At 41.4% G+C, this 22,468-nt stretch overlaps 1 protein-coding gene and 1 pseudogene across 4 annotated transcripts in view; both read right to left on the reverse strand.

Annotated features, from left to right (window-relative positions):
- Window positions 1-22,468, reverse strand: part of ATRN (attractin) — a 162,128-nt gene that overhangs the window by 15,797 nt on the left and 123,863 nt on the right. For 3 of the 4 annotated variants that reach the window (XM_057530149.1, XM_057530146.1, XM_057530145.1), the window contains exons 25-26: window positions 17,330-17,391; window positions 3,346-3,424 (exon numbers count right to left, since the gene is read on the reverse strand). In XM_057530149.1, the coding sequence (XP_057386132.1) occupies window positions 3,346-3,424; window positions 17,330-17,391 (141 nt within the window). Of the gene's footprint in view, window positions 1-3,345; window positions 3,425-12,183; window positions 13,412-17,329; window positions 17,392-22,468 lie in introns of those variants that run through there. The other variant, XM_057530147.1, reaches the window with a different exon arrangement.
- Window positions 19,997-20,363, reverse strand: LOC114235714 (brain protein I3-like; annotated as a pseudogene).

Here is a 22,468-nt window from a genome sequence, read left to right on the forward strand (position 1 = left end):
TTCATCGCGGTGCGGGGACCGCTCTTCATCGCGGTGCGCGGGCCTTTCTCTATCGCGGCCCCTCCCGTTGCGGGGCACAGGCTCCAGACGCGCAGGCTCAGCAATTGTGGCTCACGGGCCCAGCTGCTCCGTGGCATGTGGGATCTTCCCAGACCAGGGCTCGAACCCGTGTCCCCTGCATTAGCAGGCAGATTCTCAACCACTGCGCCACCAGGGAAGCCCCTCCTCATACTTTTATTACTAGATTAAAGCCAGGCTTTCTTTTTTCCTGCTGAAACTTGAACCAAGTATTTACACAGCAACAAAAACTATCCTTTGTTACACAGTAGATAGGAACTGAAAGAGCTCTTTATTCAGAGAGGTGGTATAAGCTAAACACAAAAAACCATTAAGTTTTGCAGAGCAGAGGGACAACTAGGGGCTCTGGATTTAGGGAGGCTTGGATATGAATACCTGCTTCAACACTCTCCAGCTGTGTGACTTTAAAAAAGATGTTTAAAGTCTCTGGGCTTCAGTTCCCTCCTCTCTGAAATGGGTTTTTAATCCCATAAAAGTATCAGTAGGATTAAATGAGATGCTTTAACTAGCACAGTGCCTAGCACATGGCGTGTGGTCAATCATATATCATTAGGGATATCAGAAATCTGTGCATGTCACTGAAGCTCTGAGGTCATGCTGTGGAAGACAATGAGGCCCTACTTCAACCACTCCCTTGGAACTATTGTGGGAGACAGAATCTTGGGCTAGATAGATCATGGCTCTGTTTTAGAAGGGCATTTGTATATTAAACATTGTGTTAACATGTCAATAATCACATTCCTACATCTCACAAAGCTATTGGTCCATTTACTCAACAAATGCATATAAGAACAACCCTCCTCTGGGTTCTCTGCTATTCTAAGTGTGGAGTCACAGTGAGACAGAGTGCCTACCTGCTTCCAGTTCCCAGTCTAGTTCCTTTATGACAAGTGCAGGAGATAATGTGAGTAAAGGCACTTAAAACAGGGCCTGGTATGTAGCAACGACTTAAGCAGTATTAGCTGCTATTATTTTTGTTGTTATAAAAAATATCAAATCACTTTTCTACAGTTCTGAGAGGGCTAAATCATGAATGATATTTTAGAAAAGATAAAATATATTTTGAATGGTCAGGTTCACAGTAACAGAGAAATTTTAAGTCACAAAGGTAAAAGCTTAGTTTATTGGTTGATCAACTGTGTAATAAGCATATTTTTTTGGGGGAAAACCTCTTCTCTACCAGGCGTTCATCTTATTTTCTTTCATGTACACTGAAAATATTTTCCAGTTGGTTGTTTGTCTTCTATGTTATTCATTTGTTTATTTTTTATATACTTTAGTAATTTTATGCAGGTAAATCTATATGATGTTTTAATCATCTTATATGAAAATAATAATTTTGTTCCCTTTCCAAAAGTAACAAAACTTCTTATTTCTCTTTCTCTTAGTTCAGAGTCTAGAATACCCAGAACAAAAGTAAGTGACTATGGGGACTACATTGTGATTAGAAACATGGTCTGTGAAAACAGAAGTTCTAAGTTTAAAGCCCAGTTTGGTGTCTTTATTGTAACTGTGTGGTGATGGGTAAGTTACTTTGCTTCTCTGAGCCTCAGTTCCTCTATTTGTGAAACAGGACTAGTGTCACTAACTATTTTATAGGGTTGTTGTGAGGATTAAATTAGTTAATCTATATAAAACCTCTTACAACAGTGCTTACAATTTAGAAATGCTCAAATGTCAGTTCTTAATATGACTAACTTGTCTGGATTTTATTGGGTATCTCTATATTTTTTCATCATGGGTGATGTTGGTTATTTGGTTATTCTTCAAAGTGTTGAGGAGGTGTTATTTTTGAGTTTACTAAGAGTTTTGTTTTTAAACTAGGAATGAGTGTTAATATCAATAAATGACTAAATGATTACTTGGCCACTACTGAAAATTTAGGTTTTATTTTTTTACCCACTGATATAACATATCCTAGTAGGTTTTCTGGTATGAAATGATCCCTTTTCTACACTGGTAAACTAGACTGCTGCACGTACAGTCATTATACAACTGGTCTTTACTTTTTGGTGCTACCTTTCTCAGGTTTTGGTTTCAAGGTTTCTAAGCATAAAATGTAGCAGGATTCTTTTGAGCTTTCCATCTTTTCCTTTACCCTGGAACCGTTTATATATTTTGGAAATAATTAATTCTCATAAGCATCCAAGAAGGAATACACTATTATTATCTCCATAAGCGCATCTCAAATTGAAACTCCTTGGGTCTAATACACTTTGTGGAGAGAGTAATATTTTGACAAGTTTTTGATTCCTTCCTTGGTACTAGTTTATATGGCTTCTCACTTTTTTATTACACATTTGGGTAACATATTTTTTCAGAATACTGTGCTATTTGTTGAGATTTTAAAATATCTTAGTAATAGAGCTATTAAAAAGAAAAATAACCTCTAAATATGTTATCCACTGAATTTTTAAAATCATAATAAAGAGGATGTAACACTACCTCTATGATAACATCACCTTTACATGGGTCAGAAAAGGTGTCACGGCCCCCAGGAAGAGGCTCATATCCTGAAGCCTATCTTAACCCCATTACAGACACTAATGTTCTATGAACAGTGCTGCACGTTTGTGAATTTTGATTTTAGATATTTCTGTTCTCTTCTAAATCTTGTCTATAGATCAAGTTTTATATAGAAAACCAAAGAGCACAAAGTCTAGATCTTAGTGCACTTCTATTTAGCAACAACGCAATAGACATGATGACTAAAAGGCAGAGTGAAAGTTGCAATAAACAGTTTTTGTGTTGTTATTTTTCATCAAGTTTATTTATTTGATTTGCCAATTATAAATATTTGCTGGACTTATTAATATTACTTTTGGAATGTAGCTCTGGAAATAAATCAACACTCATTAATAAATAAAACTCAAGCAAATACTTAATTAGACACACATTTATCATTCCTTGAATAATGAGAAATTTTTGAGATTTTACTCTCATCCTCATGAAAGGCTCCTGTAAAGGCTGTGCTACTAAGCCTTCAGATCTCCAGCCTGAGTTAAGGAACCAGCTTCTGGTAGGAAGGATAAAGTTGACACCTGTAAGTCAGTATGATTCTTAGTTTCCTTTTAGAAAGTTAAAACCATGTGGTACAGAATGAACTATAGCTTATATAGCGCTGATTGAAGTCTACTGACCATACATTACTCTCTCTATAGATATGTCCATCAATTATCACTAAATAGCAAAAATGACTTGCTTAAGGGAAATACAAAGGAAAAAGCTCTTACAGGGATTCATTAATCTTTAACCACTGAGGCTTACCTCTCTACGTCTGGAAGCCCAACAACTTTGTTTGATCTTCCAAACCACAGCAGCCACCAGGAGCAAAGAGAGGAAACAACTGTGAGAAAGGAAAGTACTGAGTTATTATCCCAACCCCCAGAATCAGCACACTGTCATCCACACCCCATGTCAGGCAGGGAAACAATCCCCCAAATACCAACTCCAAGCTCCTTTCTGATGAGTCATCACAACCATGTCCTGGTTCATAGGAAACAAAGTGTGAGAAGACTTTGATAAGCTGGGCTTCCCGACCCAACCACTAGACAATACTGTCTCCACAAGGTACTCTGAGAGGAGAGCCTTGATTTCCTGCCGGCCTTTATCAGAATGGTCCATCATGGCTTATCCCAAATAATAAAAACAATCCTATGATAATTATGACAAGTAACAAGCATGCTATTTAATCAAATTAGCAAAAATCTACTGGTAAAGTCTAAAAAAAATGAGAAAAGTTAACAAAGTAACAACCAGCTTTTCATAAGGAACAATAAATTTATATGTAGTAATATATACTCAAAGTAAATACCTATTTTTTAAATAAAATAAAACACCTAAATTCAAGCCAAAAACTTTCTTAAAAGTATTAGGAGAGACGAAGTCCCAGTGGTCTTATAACTGCAAATGATTTCAATGTTCTCTCAACATTCAATGCCTCTTAAACCAGGCACCGAATGGTTTGAAAAGCTACTGTGACAGCAAAGAGAATGACTGACTTCTGATTAAAAGGACTAATGAGCCTAACAAATAAACCTCTTAGTAACCGCTAAATAATTTTAAAACTGGCATTTTCACTCATTAACTTGTAAAAGGGGCTTGTTACAGAGTACTGTTCCAGAGTGTTACAAGCAGACGCAAGGCTCTCTGCCCCTGTAGTTGGGTACTCTCTTGCTGAGCTCTGTGTTTGCAGGATGGGGTTGGCTTTACGAGAGGCAGCTTCAACGCACAGATCGCTGAAGACAGGCCTCCACAGCTGGCTGGTGATAGGCCCTCTAAGGTGCTAGGAGGACTGAGCTTCTGCCCTTTCAGAAACAGAAATTAAGCCTCCCTCAGCCCATTACTTCCCTAAGAGGCACAGAGTGCAGACCTCTCCAATGGGTCCCCTGACAGAAGAGAAGCTCCCCAGGTTCTCAGTGGAGAGTCTTCAGTTCCTATCTTGCTGGGCCTCCCATCTGTCCTGACACTGATGATCCTTCCTCCTTTCTGACAGTTTCTATTTTTCTTTTTATCAGTACTTTATTGAGGCAGGTCCTGTTCTAGGCTCATGGAATACATCAATGAACAGAACAAAAGACCACTTTTCCCATGGAGTTTACATTTCAGCAGATGGAGGCAAACAGTAAACAAAATAAGTGAGCAAATTATAGAGCATGTCAGAAGGGAGTAAATACTACACAGATAAAAAGATGATAAGGGTAAAGAGGTTCAGGAGTGACAGTGGCACTCTAAAGCAGAATGGTCAGAGTGGGTGGGCCTTAATTCTTGAGAAGGCGACATCTGAGCTAAGACATAGAGGATGTGTGGGAGGAGGCTTGTGAAGGTCTGCAGAAACGCGCCTGGGCAACCAGGGTCAGCCAGTGCAAAGCCTGAGACAAGGATGTGCCTGGGATTTCTTGAGGAACCTCAGGAGGCCAGTGTGGCTGGAGTGGGGGCGGGGGGGAAGTTAGGCCAGGGATAAAAACATAGAGGTAAGAAGAGGGCAGATCACGAGGGCCCTACAGGCATTATAATCGTGTTGGATTTTACTGAGTGAGATGAGCCAGTGCAGGTTTTTGAGCAGAGAAGTGTCATGATTTAATTTATGCTGAGGAGACCATTAAAGTAGCAATGCAGAAATAGAAAGAACAGGAGTCTAGGTGAGAAATGAGGGCGGCTCAAACCAGGATGGTGGTAGCAGGGGTGTGAAAAGCACTTTGGAATCTGGACATGACTTGAAGGTCAAGGCAATAGGATTTCCTGATGGGCTGGATGTAGGGTATAAAAGAGAGAAGTCAGGGTCTGAGGAACTTGCCATCAAACCTGGACAGGGAAGGCTCTGGGGGGAGCAGGTGCGAGACAGCAGAGAGTTTAGTTTTAGACATGTTGAGTTCTAAGACATCTACCTGAAAGCTATGGGGAGATGTCGTGAGCAGATACATAAGCCTGGGGGCTGGTTGCCAGGTCTGGGCTGGAGACAGCATTTGAGAGTCATCAGCATATACATGGTATTTGAAGTAATGAATCTGGATGAGGTCATCAAGGGGATGAATACAAATAGAGAAGAGTATCTTAGGGGCACCCCAACACTGAGAAGTTGGGGAGAATAGGAAGAAGCAGTAAGGGAGTCTGAGAAGAGTAACCTTTTTAGTCTTTCACGGTTTCTATGCATAATCCTGCTTCCCCCCCCACCCCATCAGCTTGCTTTCTGGTACTTTTATTCTAATAGATAAACACATGGTGGCAGCAAATCCACATGGAAGAACATGAAACAGATGAGTCGGTCAGGATGCTGCTGATGCAGCTGAATACAGGGCTGGCCTCAGAGGCAAGGAGTCTGGTGTCACTCAGAGGCCTCTCTTGGACTATCCTCAACACAGAACTGTGAAACAGTGCAGCTCAGAAGGTCTGTGCCCCTTATCCCTGAGGGGCTTCTGTCTTCAATGCAGACCTGTTAGAAACACCAACAACCCAGTTCCTTCCACCTGTTCCAGTTTTTCTGAGAGACACAAACAGCATACCGACATACAATGATAACACAACAATGAAGAATTTACTAGTTATTTCAAAAAAGGTGGCACTTCCTGATACCCCTCCCTTCTTTTTTTTCCTACCACTAATCTGGGTACAGGTGGGGCTGTGACTCAGTGTTCATCTTACTGCAGTTCCTCTTATCAATTGTTTTCTATAGTTTTAAATACAAATGTAATTTTTAAAAAAAATCATGGAAATTTTCAAACATACACAAAAGAAGAGAGACTGATCCAGTGAATCTCTGTATGTTCATTACTCAGCCTTGCAATTATTAACATTTTCCTATGGCATTCAAAGATCATTCTTAAAGAAGTGTATTTCTCTCTTTCAACACAGGGACACTGGTCCCAAGCTAAGGGTCTTTCACTTCTTTTCAGCTCTGTACCTAGGAAAAAACAAGAATCCTTTGTCCTTTTTTGTCCTAAACCTGTCCCTGCTTATCAGAGGCTTACACTTTCCTGAGACTATGCTCAGAAATCCATGTCTTGACTCTAGGTCTTTCTTTCCATCTTTTGTATCAATATATATCTTTGAAAACTCACAATATTTTCTGAGAGCTCTGTGTTTGGGGATGTTTTTCACCAGCTTAACCGTAATTGTGTAAGTAGAATGATACTTTTGAGAGTGTACTGAACTTTCCTTTTCCTGCCCTTACAAGTCTAGCCTTTCTAAAACTACATATTCGGGACTGCCCTGGTGGCCCCGTGGTTAAGAATCCGCCTTCCAATGCAGGGGACGTGGGTCCAATCCCTGGTGGGGGAACTAAGATCCCACATGTCGCGAGGCAACTAAGCCCACGCACTGCAACAACTGAGCCCACGCCACAACTAGAGAGCCTGCACACCACAACTAAGACCCGTCTAAGCCAAAAATAAAAATAAATAAATAAATAAAATAAAAACAAAAAAACTACATATTCATTTCTTGGCCTGGCCTTGACCTCCCAACCAATCTAAACACAGAGACACTGCTGCTTCTTCCCAAGTTCCTGTGATGTGCACTTCACCATTCTGGTTTGAATTAGATCCAGAGTGGTAGGACCCCATATCACTTCCATCTTCTGGAAAATGAAATGATCAACAAGACATGGATGTGTCAAAATGTCTGCTGTCAATCTGGCAAGGACCCTAGCAGAAGTTCAGATAATTAAAAGTTTTACAAAAACATACCTTGCCAATATCAGAAATTCCCATTACAGTCCCTCCTATTGGTCAGTGCCTCCTATTGGACATCCCCTGCTTCTCCTTTTTATTCTCACCCAAATGCTATCCTCTAAGGCACCTCTAACTCCAGTCACACAGATTTTCACAGAGTGTTTGTCTCTCCCTCTTCTACTAATAATCATTATCCTGACCACACTACCACATCACTTCCAGATACAAAGCTCTTTCACATGCATCACCTCATTTGATTTTCAGAGAAAGCAAGCAAATGGGTCTTATTATTTCCCTCTTTATACACACAAGGCTCCTACTGGAGTCTGGGAGAGCATCTCATTAAGACACAAAGAGGGCTTAATGGATTTATCAGGATCTAGAGTTTACTATTCACTGGGCCCAAGGATTTATCAGGATCTAGAGTTTACTCTTCACTGTGCCCAAGTCTGGGCGTCCTTTTCTAACTTATCTCACACTGATATTTTCTCATTTGAATCACTGAGCTACCCGCTTCTACCCCTACCTCAACTCTAATTCTCTCTTCTGTATTCTATGAGCTATTCTTCAGAGTGCTTAGGATTATCTGTATACCTTTCCTTCTCTCCTTATGTTTCATGTATATCCTTTTGGACCTGGTTAACTTGCTCTGCGAAAATATTTTCTTCCTCATGCTCATGAAAAGGACTCCATTCTCAGCTAAAAGCTCATCATTTCTACTTCCTAAACAAAATCCAGAAAAACCAAAGTTCTGCATTCTTTTTTTTTTTTTTAATATTTAGCCCTTTAGTCCTTTATTTTATTGTCTTTGAACTCAATGGAAGCTTAATGGAAATTAAATTAAGTTTAATTTTTTAAAGTTAATTTTTATTGGAGTATAGTTGCTTTACAATGTTGTGTTAGCTTCTACTGTACAGCAAAGTGAATCAGCTATGCGTATACATATATCCCCTCTTTTTTGTATTTCCTTCCCATTTAGGTCACCACAGAGCACTGAGTAGAGTTCCCTGAGCTATACAGTAGGTTCTCATTAGATACCAAAGTTCTGCATTCTTTTCCAAAGGTTCCCACATTCAAAAAAAGGGAGAAGTGATGAGAACACCATCTGTCCTTGTTTTCTACACAAGATTCTGTGGTCCCTGATCGATTCTGATGGTGTCATTCAGTCTTCCACCAATCAGCTGAGGTGACTAATCCTCACTGGGTTGGTACTTGGCAGCTGAGTCACCTCACTCTGTACACATGGTCCAAGAACATAACATACCTGCTAATTGGAGCTACTGAGTTAGCACACGACCTCTGCATTCCTATCAGCAGCACCACGAGCTTTTTTCCCCTCAGAGAGGTTGGTGTCTATGGTCCCTCATGGCTCTGCACTTCTGAAGGTCTGCTTTACTTTCCACATATATTGGAGCATGACTCTGTGCTAGATGCTGAAAGTGTGTGTGTATACAGGGGTAAACAAAAGAGACACTGTATCTGCTCTCCTGAAGCTTAGAGTCTAACTGTGGACACATAGTACGCAAGTACAGAACTGTGATAAGTACCGTGATGAAAAATAATACAGTTCCATGGGAGGGTAGAACAAAGGGAGAGAATTTAGTTTGGGGGTTCACTGATGGAATCTTGGAGGAAGTGACACTGTGCCGAAATTTGAAGGATGAATGTGGTATAGTAAGAAATATACCTATGGTCTTTGTCCCGAATTCCTGGCACAGGGCTCCTAAAACCCTTGAAATCTCCTATGTGATAGGAGCATCCTCTCCCCTCTTTTTTACACAAATGTTCATAATGGCTTTATTTGTAATAGTCAAAAACTGGAAACAACCCAAATGTCTATCAGGAGGTGAGCAGATAAACAAATTGTGGTTTATCTTTACAGAGAATATTACTCAGCCTTAAAAAGGAAGAAACTATCTTTTAATTTTGATTTAAAAAATCTTTAAAATGTATCTTTACCAGTTTTCTACACAAAGTAATTTATATAATACAGAAGGGTATAAAAAAATGACAGTGGTTTTTTTTTTTTTTTTTTTTTTTAATTTATTATTTATGGCTGTGTTGGGTCCTCGTTTCTGTGTGAGGGCTTTCTCTAGTTGTGGCAAGTGGGGGCCACTCTTCATCGCGGTGCGCGGGCCTCTCACCACCGCAGCCTCACTTGTTGCGGAGCACAGGCTCCAGACGCGCAGGCTCAGTAACTGTGGCTTACGGGCCCAGCTGCTCTGCGGCATGTGGGATCTTCCCAGACCAGGGCTCGAACCCGTGTCCCCTGCATTGGCAGGCAGACTCTCAACCACTGCGCCACCAGGGAAGCCCATGACAGTGGTTTTGAGTCTGAATTAACTATTTTTTATAACATGTTTATGGAGATGTAATTCAGGAGTGTCTTTTCTCCCCTCATGGGAGAGAAGGACCTAAATAGCTTCTGGATGGGGCTGGCCACCAGAAAAAATAATCATGTGATTAAAGGGTTAGACCATTCAGCCCCCCAGCGCACCTCCCCTCCACAGGAGGGTAGAGGGACTGGAGATTGAGTTCAATCACCAACGACCAGTGATTTCACCAATCACGCCTACTCAATGAAACCTTGAAAAAATGTGGAATGACGAGGTTTGGGGGGCTTTCAGGGTTGGTGAACACATCAAAGTGCTGGGAGCGTGTCATGCCCAGAAAGAGCATGGAAGCTCTGTGCTCTCCCTCTTGCCCTCATACCTTGCCCAATGCATCTCTGGGTTGTTGAACAACCACTGGGTTGTTCCTGAGTTGTATTCTTTATAATAAACCTGCAATTTTAAATATAGTGTTTTCCTGAGTTCTGTGAGGCAACAGCAAACTGTTGAATCTGAGAGGGGTCACAGGAACAACCCAAACTTGTATTTGGCCAGGCAGAAGTATGGGTAGCCTTGGGACCCATTTGTGGTTGACGTCTGAAGTAGGAGCAGTCTTGTTGGACTGAGCCCTTAACCTGTGGGGTGTGCACTGATTCCACGTGGTTAGTGTCAGAACTGAATTGTAGGACAGTCAGTTGATGTCAGAGAATTGGTTTTTGTTTGGAAAAACAAAGCAATGGGTAAAAGTATACAGGTAAAGGGTAAGGAGAAGAGCGTTCCAGAAAGAAGGAAAAGTATGTGCAAATGCCATGAGGTGGGAAGGAGCTTGGTGCTTTCTAAGAAACAGAAGGAGGCTCATGTAATGGGAATACAGAAGAGAGTAGCATAAGGTGAAGGTGGCGAGGTGAACAGAGGCCAGTTCATGCAGGACCCTGGTTTTTATTTTAGATACAATGCAGAGCCACTACATATGAGATAAGTGGTTAGATACAAACTAATTCATGATTTTAAAGGTCTCCTCTGGACTTTTTGTGGGTTGTAAAGGAGCCAAAATCAACTGAAATAGTCCTGGCGAGATTGTGATGGTTAGGGCTCGGGTGGGGAGTAGAGGTAGGGCAGGTTGATAACTGTAACTGCTGGGATGTGGTGACGGAATGCCTGTTGGGTGTGAAAGGGAAAGAAGTGACTTGGAACCAGCAGCATGATTTGCCAATTAGTGATGTGGGGAAGACTGGTGAGGAAGGATCAGAAAGTTCATTTCTGGGCATGTTATGCTGCAGATGGGGATGGCAGACTTCAATCAGAGAACACAGAGTAAGGAGATGGCCAGGGTCAAGCTCTGGAAGAATAGCAACAATGAGAAGTTGAATAGAAAAGATAGTTCAGCAAGGAAGGCCAAGAAAGAGCAGCTTCAGGGCAGTATGGACTCACAAAAGGCAAGAAGAGTCTCACTGATGGGGTGATCAGTTGACTGATACTGTTGCAAAGCCAAAATGATAAGAACTAAAGACTAACTTTTGTATTTAGCAATAGAGATGTGCTAGCTTCCCTCAACAAAAAATAATTAGATGGGGTGTTGGGATGGAAGCCAGATTAGAGACAGCTAAAAAGTAAAAAAGGGGCTCCATTTTTAGGGTAGTAAAAATACTCTGATATTATGACAATGGATATGACATTATACATTTGTCCAAACCCCACAGATGTACAACACCAAGTGCGAACCCTAAGGTAAACTATGAACTTTGGATGATTATGATGTATCAGTGCAGGTTCATCTTTAGTAAAAAATGTATAATTCTGGCAAGTGATGTTGATAATGGGGGAGGCTATGCATGTGTGGAGGCAGGGGGTATATGGGAAATCTCTGTACCTTCCTCTCAATTTTGCTGTAAACCTAAAATTGCTTTAAACAAATAAAGTCTCTAAAAATTAAAAGAAAGGAAGGAAGAAAGGAGGGAAGGAGGGAAGGAGGGAGGGGGAGAGAGAGAGAGAAAGAGAGAGTGAGTGTATGAGAGAGGGAAAGGAAAGGGGGGGAGAGAGAGAAGGAAGGAAGGGAGGGAAGGAGGGAGGGACGGAGGGACGGAGGGAGGAAGGGAGGAAGGAAGGAAGAAGTCAGTCAGTCAGTCAGTCTAGAGTATATGGATACAAGGAGGGAGGGGGTTCTGGAGAACTGCCAGAGTGCTGGGGGGGGAGCTGCATTCAGAGCGGCCACACCAGATGGCTTCTTCCCTCCTCCCTGCTTGTGCTGAGCAATGGAAGAGAGCAACTAAGGCAGTGAGCTCTGGTCCTGGGGCCAGAGAGGCCAGGCAGGATGGATACTCTCTCATACAGAAGACCAACTAACAATATACCTAACCCAGCAGCACACTCTGCCTCCGTACTCCATACTCACTGGAGGCTGTGACAGACAGAAATGGCAACTATACACAGGTAAACACAGAATCTTCAACATAACCAAAAATCAGACATTTTGAGGAAAACCAGCATTGTGAAAGAGAGGTACCAAACAACAACAACAACAACAAACAGCATCTGAGGAGACAATTATTAATAGCATAAAATAAGACTTCAAAATAAAATAATAATATTTATTAATCTCACAAAGGAATATGAAAGTAAACTGCATTCATAAAATTGAAAAAGGCTACAAGGAACATATATTAGAAATAAAATGCAAATGTTAAAATAAAAAAACCTAATCAGATGACTCAACAAAAGAAATGGACCTAACACTAGACTAAATTAATGAGCTGAGGAGCTCATCTAGAATGTAGTGCAAAGGAAAATGAAAAAGAAATGAGAGTTCAGTTAAGAAATATGGAGGACAGATCCAAAGCTGTACTCATTCATCTACTAGAGAAGTCCAGAATGCAAGCAAATAGAATTAAAGGTGAGGAAACAAAGAAATAGAAGACAATGTTGCAAAACTCAAGACTCCAGTCTTCAGACTTTATAAAAGGTCCTCCCCAAGTATCAAATTCTTTCTCAGATCTTTTCTGAGAGAATGACTCTAGGATATAGTTCTGCATAACAACAACATCCAACAAAGGACAAGACATGGGACACATTCAATGGTGCAAGAAAAAACCAGCAGAACTTAAAAAAACTGTTCCTATATTATGTAAAATAATTACAGTCTAGAATTTAAATTCCAGATAACCTCTACCCAGGTGGTGGTCACTGGCTGGTGGTGGGGGAATAATTACAGGGCTCTCTCAGAGCCCTAAAGCCACCTGCTCTTACAGGAACAGGAATCATGAAGCTGTCAGCTGAAGCCATGCTCACATCCTCTCAGTAGTTAATGATCTTCTTTTCCATCTGACCTCCTATGCTTTAGCTTGCATATGGATGGATGTAATACTGCCCCAGCCCCTGAATCCACACAACTTTCAGCTAACTCAGGGGTTTTTAATGCCAGCTGAACATAAGAATCACTGGAGAGCCTTTAAAATACCATGATGATCAGGTCCCATACCAGACCAATTAAATCAGCATCTCTGGGGGCAGGGCCCAGGCTGCTGCTTCTTTTTTAAGCTCCTCAGGTGAATTCTGAAGTATAGTTAGTGCTGAGAGTCATACGAGAACTGTTTCAGGCTCTCAGAACCCAATTTAAAACTTGTAGGAGAGGCCTCTAATTAGCCCTGTTCATCTTCGCATGTCAAATTACAGGTTCATTTGTATATAGGCTGCCCTTAAGTGCTAGACTGTTAAATAACTGCATTAAAGCGTGATTACGTGGTATAATAAAAACATGGGTAGGGTGGAGTCAAAGAAGACGTGGACTATGGGGTGAATGTGCCAGAAGAAGACTTCATAGAGCAGACAGGCTGGGTTCTGAAAGAGTAAGAATATGACAGGTCAGTGGGATCAGCTAAGTACCCCTGAGGCAAATGCAGAGGAGAACTATTTAAGTGTGTCACCCTCCCAAGCCCCACTGCTCACATGGCCAAAAAGGAAGGGGATGACAACTATCTTGGAGGGACTTATAATTTGGTGGAAGTCACAGTGCAAAGATTCAAGAAATATTGAATTTGCAAGAATATAGGAGGATTCATTGGTTCCACTCTGGAGGAACTGTGGAAGATGGTTGGTGTCAGTGAGTGAACATAATAAAAAAATGTTGGGAGGGGTGGGAAAAGATTTTGAGATTTTAATTTTTCTGTGGTTAACATTAGAGAGGGCAATTTCCTTTTGAAATCTATATTTCTGTGGAAAGAAGATACCTCCTTGTGAATGGGAGAAAGTGTAATCACATTTCCAGCATTCCATATTGCTGGCATTGCATCATTTAGGACAGAGCTCCAATGAGCTAAGATGGGCATACTCTGAAAAATAAAACAGAGAGTGAATTCCTGGCCTAGTGGATGGTGTGGCTTTGGAGTTGAGGTAATTAATATCCTGCTTTCATTCATTGACAAGTTTCTGAAGCCTATCTATATGGAAATATAGTAAAGCTATAATTCAAATAGATTCAAGATAGATAAAGGAACACCTAAAAATAAAAAAAAATAACAATAGATAAAATGCTCATGAAGAAAATAAAGGAAAAAACTGACACATCTGCTTGGTGAAAAATACCATAAATAGGGTTAAAAGATGGTCCTAAACTTCATTAAGAAAAAGGTGAACATCCCAATAGAAATATGAGCAAAGGATACAAACAGATAATTCAAAACAAGACCTATAAGGTATAAGAGATTAGTAAATATCATTTATAAACAAATACAAATTAAAACAAGGTACCAATGACACCTCCCTGATTGGCAAAATTAAAAATAATGAAAAATAGTTAATGGTAGTAAGAGAAATAGGCAGAAATAGTAAGAGAAATTACATTCCTGCTGTAGAAGTGTAAATTCATGCAACTGTTCTGAGGGGCTATTTGGTAGTGTTTTTGCATTTTGATATAGCAATTTTAGGATAAAAATTATCCCAGAGGTATCACAGAAAAATGCGAAGACATTGGCAATACAAATTAAGGACCATCTGGGCTTCCCTGGTGGCACAGTGGTTAAGAATCCGCCTGCCAATGCAGGAGACGGGTTCGAGCCCTGGTCTGGGAAGATCCCACATGCCTTAAATCTGTGGTTTTTTCAATATTGAGCTGCACGAGCTGTTTGTATATTGGGGAGATTAATCCTTTGTCAGTTGCTTCACTTCCAAATATTTTCTCCCATTCTGAGGGTTGTCTTTTAGTCTTGTTTATGGTTTCCTTTGCTATGCAAAAGCTTTTAAGTTTCATTAGGTCCCATTTGTTTATTTGTTTTTATTTCCATTTCTCTAGGAGATGGGTCAAAAAGGACACTGGGTACTGGTAATACCCTAGGGGGAAAAAAACTCTTGTCCTGGGTAGTGGTTACATGAGCATGTTCAATTTGTGATAATTCACTGAGCTAGACATTAATGATTTCTAAGTGTTTCTGTAATTTTATATTATACTTCAACATATTTTTTTTAAAGAGAGAAGACAGATCCCATACAAGGAGTGGTTATTATAATGGCACTAACCTTCTGAATATGAATACTAGAAACAAGAAGAAACAGCAAAATGCCTTCTCAATACTTTTTTTTTTTGGCCATGGTGCACAGCATGTGGAACTTCCCCAAACAGGGATTGAACCCATGCCCCCTGAACTGGAAGCGTGGAATCTGTTTTTTTAACAAGCTCATTCTTTTTTTTAAATGTGTAGGCTTATTTATTTATCTATTTTTGGTTGTGCTGGGTCTTCGTTTCTGTGCAAGGGCTTTCTCTAGTTGCGGCAAGTGGGGGCCACTCTTCATCGCGGTGCGCGGGCCTCTCACTATCGCAGCCTCACTTCTTGCAGAGCATAGGCTCCAGACGCGCAGGCTCAATAATTGTGGCTCACGGGCCCAGTTGCTCCGCGTCATGTGGGATCTTCCCAAACCAGGGCTTGAACCCATGTCCCCTGCATTGGCAGGCAGATTCTCAACCACTGCGCCACCAGGGAAGCCCAGAAGCGTGGAATCTTAACCACTGGACCATCAGGGAAGTCTGAGTCTTCTAAATTTTAATGGAAGATGTTTCTAACCTAGAATTCTGTATTCGAATTTTCAATCAAATGTGAGGGTAAAATTAAAACATTTTCAGACAGGGAAGGTCACAGAAAAGTTACCTCCACACGTACCTTTTCTTAGAAACTTCCTGGAGAATGTGCCCCAATATAAGGAGGGAATAAACAGGCAGACAAAGACATGGGATCGAGGAGACAGAGACTTTAATATAAGAGGAAGGCAAAAGAAATTCCCAAGACGACAGTTGTGCAGCAGGCCTCAAAAACAACTAGTGCACTTGGAAGCAGCAGGCTAGGGTTCTAGGGCAGAAATCTCCAAGAGAAACTAAAACCAGGAGAGTACTTGCTTGTGTTTGACCATACTGAGAGATTGTTCAATTCTGTCAGAGTATAGGGGTAAATCAGGGGTAGCTACATAGAAAACCAAACAATTAAAAACCCCAAATATGGCAAATATTACATTTAGGATAAGCAAAGAGTGATTCCCCCACCCAAAAAATGGGAAAGGATAATTATAGTTCAACTCAGCTGCAAACAGGTTTTTTATGATTATAACAACATAAATAGGGACTCCTGATTTAGCCAAACATTGTGATGTAACTATATTACATGAGTGGGAGGAAGGGGAATTTCTATGTGTTTATAGTGTGTGTGTGGGGGGGTCCTGGCGGAGGTAACATAAGATAATAAATCTTTCTACAGTAGGACATCAAAAGATAACTGAATTGAAAAATCAAGAAAGAGTGTAAGCCACTGACACGGATGCCTCTAAAGGTCGAACATACTCAAAATCCATTAGGCAGAGCAAAACGTTAGGAAATTATGTTAATTAGGGTAAAACCTAGTGGGATTTGTCAGAAGATTGGGCAAAGAGTGGGTAAATTGAATAAGTTTACCCTATCTGTTCCAGCCATGAAAGAAAGTTATATTGTACCTAACTGTATAATTCCTTGTCTAATGTTGAAAATACTTTATAGTAATAATGACTATGATATTAAGTGGTGAAATAGAAAGGAATGCAATGCTTTAGATTAAAAAAAAATCAGCATTGGATTTTGAAATATATTGAATATCCATTTTTGCATTTATCTAAATTAAATAATTTTTCTCCTTTGGAAAAAAAAAAGTGTAAGCATGGAGAAGTAAAAAACAATTAAAATAATTTAAATGGGGACAGTGAAGATGGGAAGGTGTGGGGCAGGATGCTGTCGCTTTCTCTTTGCACTGTAGCACTTTTTCAATTATGTGTAATAGTATTTTCTTAAAAATAAAATTAAACTGAAAAAAAACGTATAAAAACAAAAGAATCTCAGGGCCTAACACATCACTTTTAGCTTTAAAACTCTAGATAATCACCTGAAACATCTCGTGAACACGAAGAAGCATATATGTAGCACACACCAGTAATCATTATTAATTACATGTTATTTCAACCCCAAATCCTCCCCATATGAAGAACTAAATTACCTACATTTAGTACAGGGTACATGAAAAGCTGCCGCAAAAAGCCAGAACATACAAACCAAATGTCTTCATTTTATCAGATTAGATTGAATTTACAGTATTGTAACCGACATGTAACTTTTCAGGAATACATATAAAGTTAGTTTGATCTGTTGTGCAAACATAGGATTATTCATTTATCTTTTATGGGCTGATAATTAATGAAATTAAGTGCCTGAATCAAAAGAACAGATACAGTTTGTATAACTGAAATTACCTGAAGAAGGTCACGAAGAACTGTACCAGGTCCATAAAATTGCTGTGCTGGGAGAAGGCAATCTGTGACAGAAAAACACATAGAGTGATTGGGTTATAAGATAGCACCATTAACTCAGCCTTCTCGTTGAAGCAGAAAGACATTAACATTTCAGGAAGAGATTAATGAAATTTTTTCACTTGAGGAAAAGCACCTCATCCCTTTAGTTTTTCTTGCTTAATTGCCACACAAAAGTGATATTCTGAGACTCAACACAAACCCCTACAGTCCCCCTGCTCTTGACACCAGATCTCAGTTTTTAGTCTGACCTGGAAGACTTCTCAGACTCCTGCTAATGACCCCAATGACAAGCAAGTCAGGTTACCTGCTACCTCCTTGTGCCCTTTTCAAGACAAAATGCTCTCGTTTGCTTCAAATTCCAATTCTTGGATCTACCGTGAGGTGGGCAGCTTCCTTTTGTGCCCTTCATCCCTTTGACACTTAATGTACTCACTTCAAGATAACGTCCTTTTTAAAAAAAAAACCTTATCCCAAGTTTCACTACACTGAATATCATCTGACAATCAATATAACACCAATTTGAACTTAAATAATTTTATACCAAGAATATTATAAAATCCCTAACGTAGTTCATCAAATCTAAGACACCACTAAAACAGGCATTATTTTGTGTACTATTAAGAAAACACTGTCAGTTACACTATGACACACTGCTTTTAAAATCATTGTAAGATGTATCATGATTTCAGAGATATTAGAGCATGAAAAAATGTGCACCTTAGAATTTATTAGTAAGTATGATAATTGTGTCCTTACTACCCTATGACACACATGGTACTAGCCAGATGTTATGGTGTGTTCTCTGCTTATTTTTAAGGGACCACAGCCCTCCTTGGGGAGATAATGGTACTATAAATGAAACAATTATTGAATAAGATGGTAATTATTGAAATGAAGGCAGTAAGTATGACAAGAGTCACGTAAGTAAATGATTAGCGTCTTCTTTTCCTAATCCCACCCTACCTCCCCCCGCCCACCTACTCTTGTCAACTCCCATCCTACAGCAATGCAAGGAAAGTGCTACAGCCTAGGCCCCAGCACAGTAACAATTCAGTGCTTTGCACTCCTTTCATAGACTCACAGAGGCAGAAGAGAGGAGAAGCTTCCACTGCTTTTCTTTTTGATGCTCTTATTTTCTTTTTGACATTTAAATAAAGGTCCAATATTACCTATTCAGGCCATAGAATATTATGGGGCATAGAATCTGAAGTTTTTGTATCCTCCCTCTAGCCACCATTTATAATCAGAAATACAAAGACACATAGATTTGATATCATAGACAAGGAGAAACCATATTCTTTGTTTCCTTCATTTATTATAGTAATCATCCTAAAAAAGAAGGTTCCTTGAGAGAAGGAAAACTGCAGAATATGGCTACAGTCCTCATATAAAGGTTTTTAATAAGACTGGGGAAAAACAATTACATAAACGAGGTTACTCAGTCTTGAGGAATGAAGAGTCCAGGTTACAAGACATAAAGAAGGAGAAGGAAACAGATTTTAGTGCATCCAATTCTGTTTAGATTTTAATCTTTTAAAACATTAGTATGTCCTCAGTGTTTTAAAGAAATCCATGAGGTGATTTTATACTCACTGTAGGGTGCCAAAAAATTTGGATGCTAATGGCACCTTCTGAAGACCCATCAGGTGTCTGTGTGTCCTGTGCCACATAACACTCCTAAGGGCAGCTGGGATCCCAACCATTAGCCTGATTTCTTGCTAAAGTAGAGCCACACCACATTCACATACAATTTAAAATCATAAAGAATCTATATAGGGCTTCCCTGGTATCACAGTGGTTAAGAATCCGCCTGCCAATGCAGGGGACACGAGTTCGAGCTCTGGTCCAGGAAGATCCTACGTGTTGCGGAGCAACTAAGCCCATGAGCCACAGCTACTGAGCCTGCGCTCTAGAACCCACGAGCCACAACTACTGAGCCCGTGTGCCACAACTACTGAAGCCTAGAGCCCATGCTCTGCAACGAGAAGCCACCGCAATGAGAAGCTCCCGCTCGCCGCAGCTAGAGAAGGCCTGCGTGCAGCAATGAAGACTCAACACAGCCAAAAATAAGATATAAATAAATAAATAAATAAATGTATTAAAAAAAAAAAAAAAGAACCTATATAAACTTGCTGCCAGTGTGGCTGGTCCCCAAGACTCACACTACTCTAAAAGTGGTTTTCTTTTGTTGAATGTTTATCATGTAAGTCTCCAAACTTATAAGGTTTCATAGAGAAGCAAAGGTTCTTTTTTTTTCCTTCAGAAAATGTCTGGAATTTATATAAGCTATATAATTTTACAGAGCGAGAGCAGTAGTTATAAGCTCTTTTCAAATCAAATCCCTGTCTTGGAGTATTTCTGCCAACATTTTTTTTCTACCCTCCCAGTGGAGAAAACCCCTCTGCTACTGTGAAACTCTGACTGACGGTGACAAACGATCGCTCAGCACCATTCGATGAAAAGGTGGCCCTGGAATTCTTCTGGTTCCCTGTTTGGTTCTTGCTACCTTACACAGGACGGGAAGCCTTGCCTTACGTCCTGGGCACTGGGGTTGGTGTAATTAGGAAAACATAACTGGGTGTGGGAAAGCCAGGTGTGTTGTTTCCTTTAAATAAAGTTTGCTCCACAGTTGGGGCATCTTCACTTCCTCAAGGCAAAACAGCAGATGAACCCAAAGGGGAACAAGACGATGGCCAAGAAGATGCCCAGGAAGGTGAAGGAGTCCTCCAGAACCCCGAGCCTGCAGACAGGGCAGCCTCCAACAACAACGATGGAACTGGCAGGGTGCCGGGTGACATTCCGACTGTGGATGTTGTAGACCCTGGGGTGGTAGGTGGGTAACCCTGTGAGGAGGTACGGGTAGGGCGGCGGCTGGGAGGACGCCGTAGCGGTGTGGGCTATGCACAAAGTAGCCCTGGCCGCCCTACAGGTTGTAGGCAGGAGGCTGCTCCTGCAGCAGGGGCTTGTGGTTCATGGCGGGCGGCGCCCACCGGGCCCAGCCTGGTTCCCGCTCGCGCCCCCGCTCCCTTTTGGACTCGGCTCCGGCTTGGACTCAGGGGGACTCCCAGATGCCCGGCGGCGGATCTTCCCCAGGGGTGGGTGTGGGGTGAGGAAGTGGTGGTATAGGAAGATGGCCTGGCCCAAACCTCAAAACCAGGAAATGGAAGGAAATGAAGGAAATGGAGAGGATGTTTTAGAGTTTTGAAAGTACAGAGAAATAAGGAGTAACTGCACGGTAGGCCTTGGTGAGGCTCTGAAGCACCAGCGATCATTCTGTACCCAAGCCTGTCACATATGGGAGTGAGGACAGCTGCCTTCAAGCCTCATGGCCATGGGCCAGGGCACCAGGAGTAGCAGTCAGTGAATGAAAATCTCTGGACTCAGTTAAGCCCTGAGGTTTCTGCATGTCTCTGAGAGAAGGGGACGGGGCTCTGTGGATACAGGCTGAGAATGAATTTCATCAACTATGGTGGGTATAGGCTGAGCCCAAGCTTACTGTAAAAGTAAGAGAATATGACACTTATTATACTCAACTGCCACAAAACAATTTTTTTTTAACACTGGTGTTTTGCATCTGTACGTACAATCCACAAAGCAGTTACAAATGAATGAATGAATGAATAGGGAAAGATCACTGTTTAATATAGAAGGTCTGAAAAGGGAGAACCTCTAATTTGCTTTTATCTTCTCCACCAAGAACTATCTTCACTGTTACAAGCATTTAAGTCAGGGAGAGGATGGGAAAGGATAGCTGGCTGCCCTGCGAGGTGAAGTTTTCTAGCTTCAAGGCAGCACTCGTCAGGCTTTAAGAAAACCCAAGGTCTATATGCACATGGCAGAATCTCTGTGGGCTGCTCCCTTGGCCCCCTGAGGCCAGCGGCTCCACCAGGGCTCAGCTCCACCTGGCCAGGGAACCCTTCCCGACTATGGCCCATCTGCTCCTCAACTCTCCCCAAGAGGCCAGGCTCTGCAGATGCTGAAGACCCGACATTAGGACCAGAGAGGGCTTAAGTGGTCATGGCTGCCCTCTGGCTCCTGGCTCCTTGCCAATCTTGCCACATAACTCTGAACACTGCAAGGCCAGGAGAGGACTGATTCCTCCCATGAGAACTTAGGCCTGTTTACAAACAGCTTTCCAGTCTAGGCCTCAGCTGTGCCAAGGATGGAAGATTCTATGACTACTGGCTGAGCATATGCTAACTTGAGTCTAGTGCTGCCACTGCCGTGAGTTTTGCTGTGACACAAAACAACTTTTTTTTTCTAAACCTAAGTTCTATATGGAACTCTATGTTGAGACCATAGGCCCTGGACTGGATCCCAGTGACCATCACCTGGCCTCACACACCACCCACCTAATGCTGGTTTGTGCAGGCACAGAAACTATATACCCAAGCTCTGGTCAGAGCCTCAAGACTGGGTAACACTACCAACCTGCTCATTCCTGACATGTAAGCTAACACTCACCGTCTGTCCACTGTCAACCTCTGGGCTCTCTTCCTCAAAGTTCCTTCCAGCCATTCATTTTCACCACTCTCCAGAATCCTTATTTCATTCTATCATGTTCATCAATAATTTAAAAACCATTAAGAACTACATATACCTGGTTGAAATATCAACAATGATTCCTCCCCACCCCCTCCTCTCTCTTTTTTTTTTTAAAATTAATTAATTAATTTTTGGCTGCATTGGGTCTTCGTTGCTGCGCACAGGCTTTCTCTAGTTGTGGTGAGTAGGGGCTACTCTTCGTTGCAGTGCGCGGGCTTCTCATTATGGTGGCTTCTCTTGTTGCAGAGCATGGGCTCTAGGCGCGCGGGCTTCAATAGTTGTGGCACGTGGGCTCAGCAGTTGTGGCTCACGGGCTCTAGAGTGCAGGCTCAGTAGTTGTGGCACACTGGCTTAGCTGCTCCGCAGCATGTGGGATCTTCCCGGACCAGGGCTCAAACCCGTGTCCCCTGTAGTGGCAGGCAGATTCTTAACTACTGTACCAACAGGGAAGCCCCTCTTCTTCTTCTTAAGGCTTCTCTCCAGAGGCCCTCACCTTTAATTAGATTTCTGTTCAGTTCTTCTGGGAGGTTATCT

Source organism: Balaenoptera acutorostrata, chromosome 15 (assembly GCF_949987535.1).
Source record: "Balaenoptera acutorostrata chromosome 15, mBalAcu1.1, whole genome shotgun sequence".
NCBI classification, from domain to species: Eukaryota; Metazoa; Chordata; class Mammalia; order Artiodactyla; family Balaenopteridae; genus Balaenoptera; species Balaenoptera acutorostrata.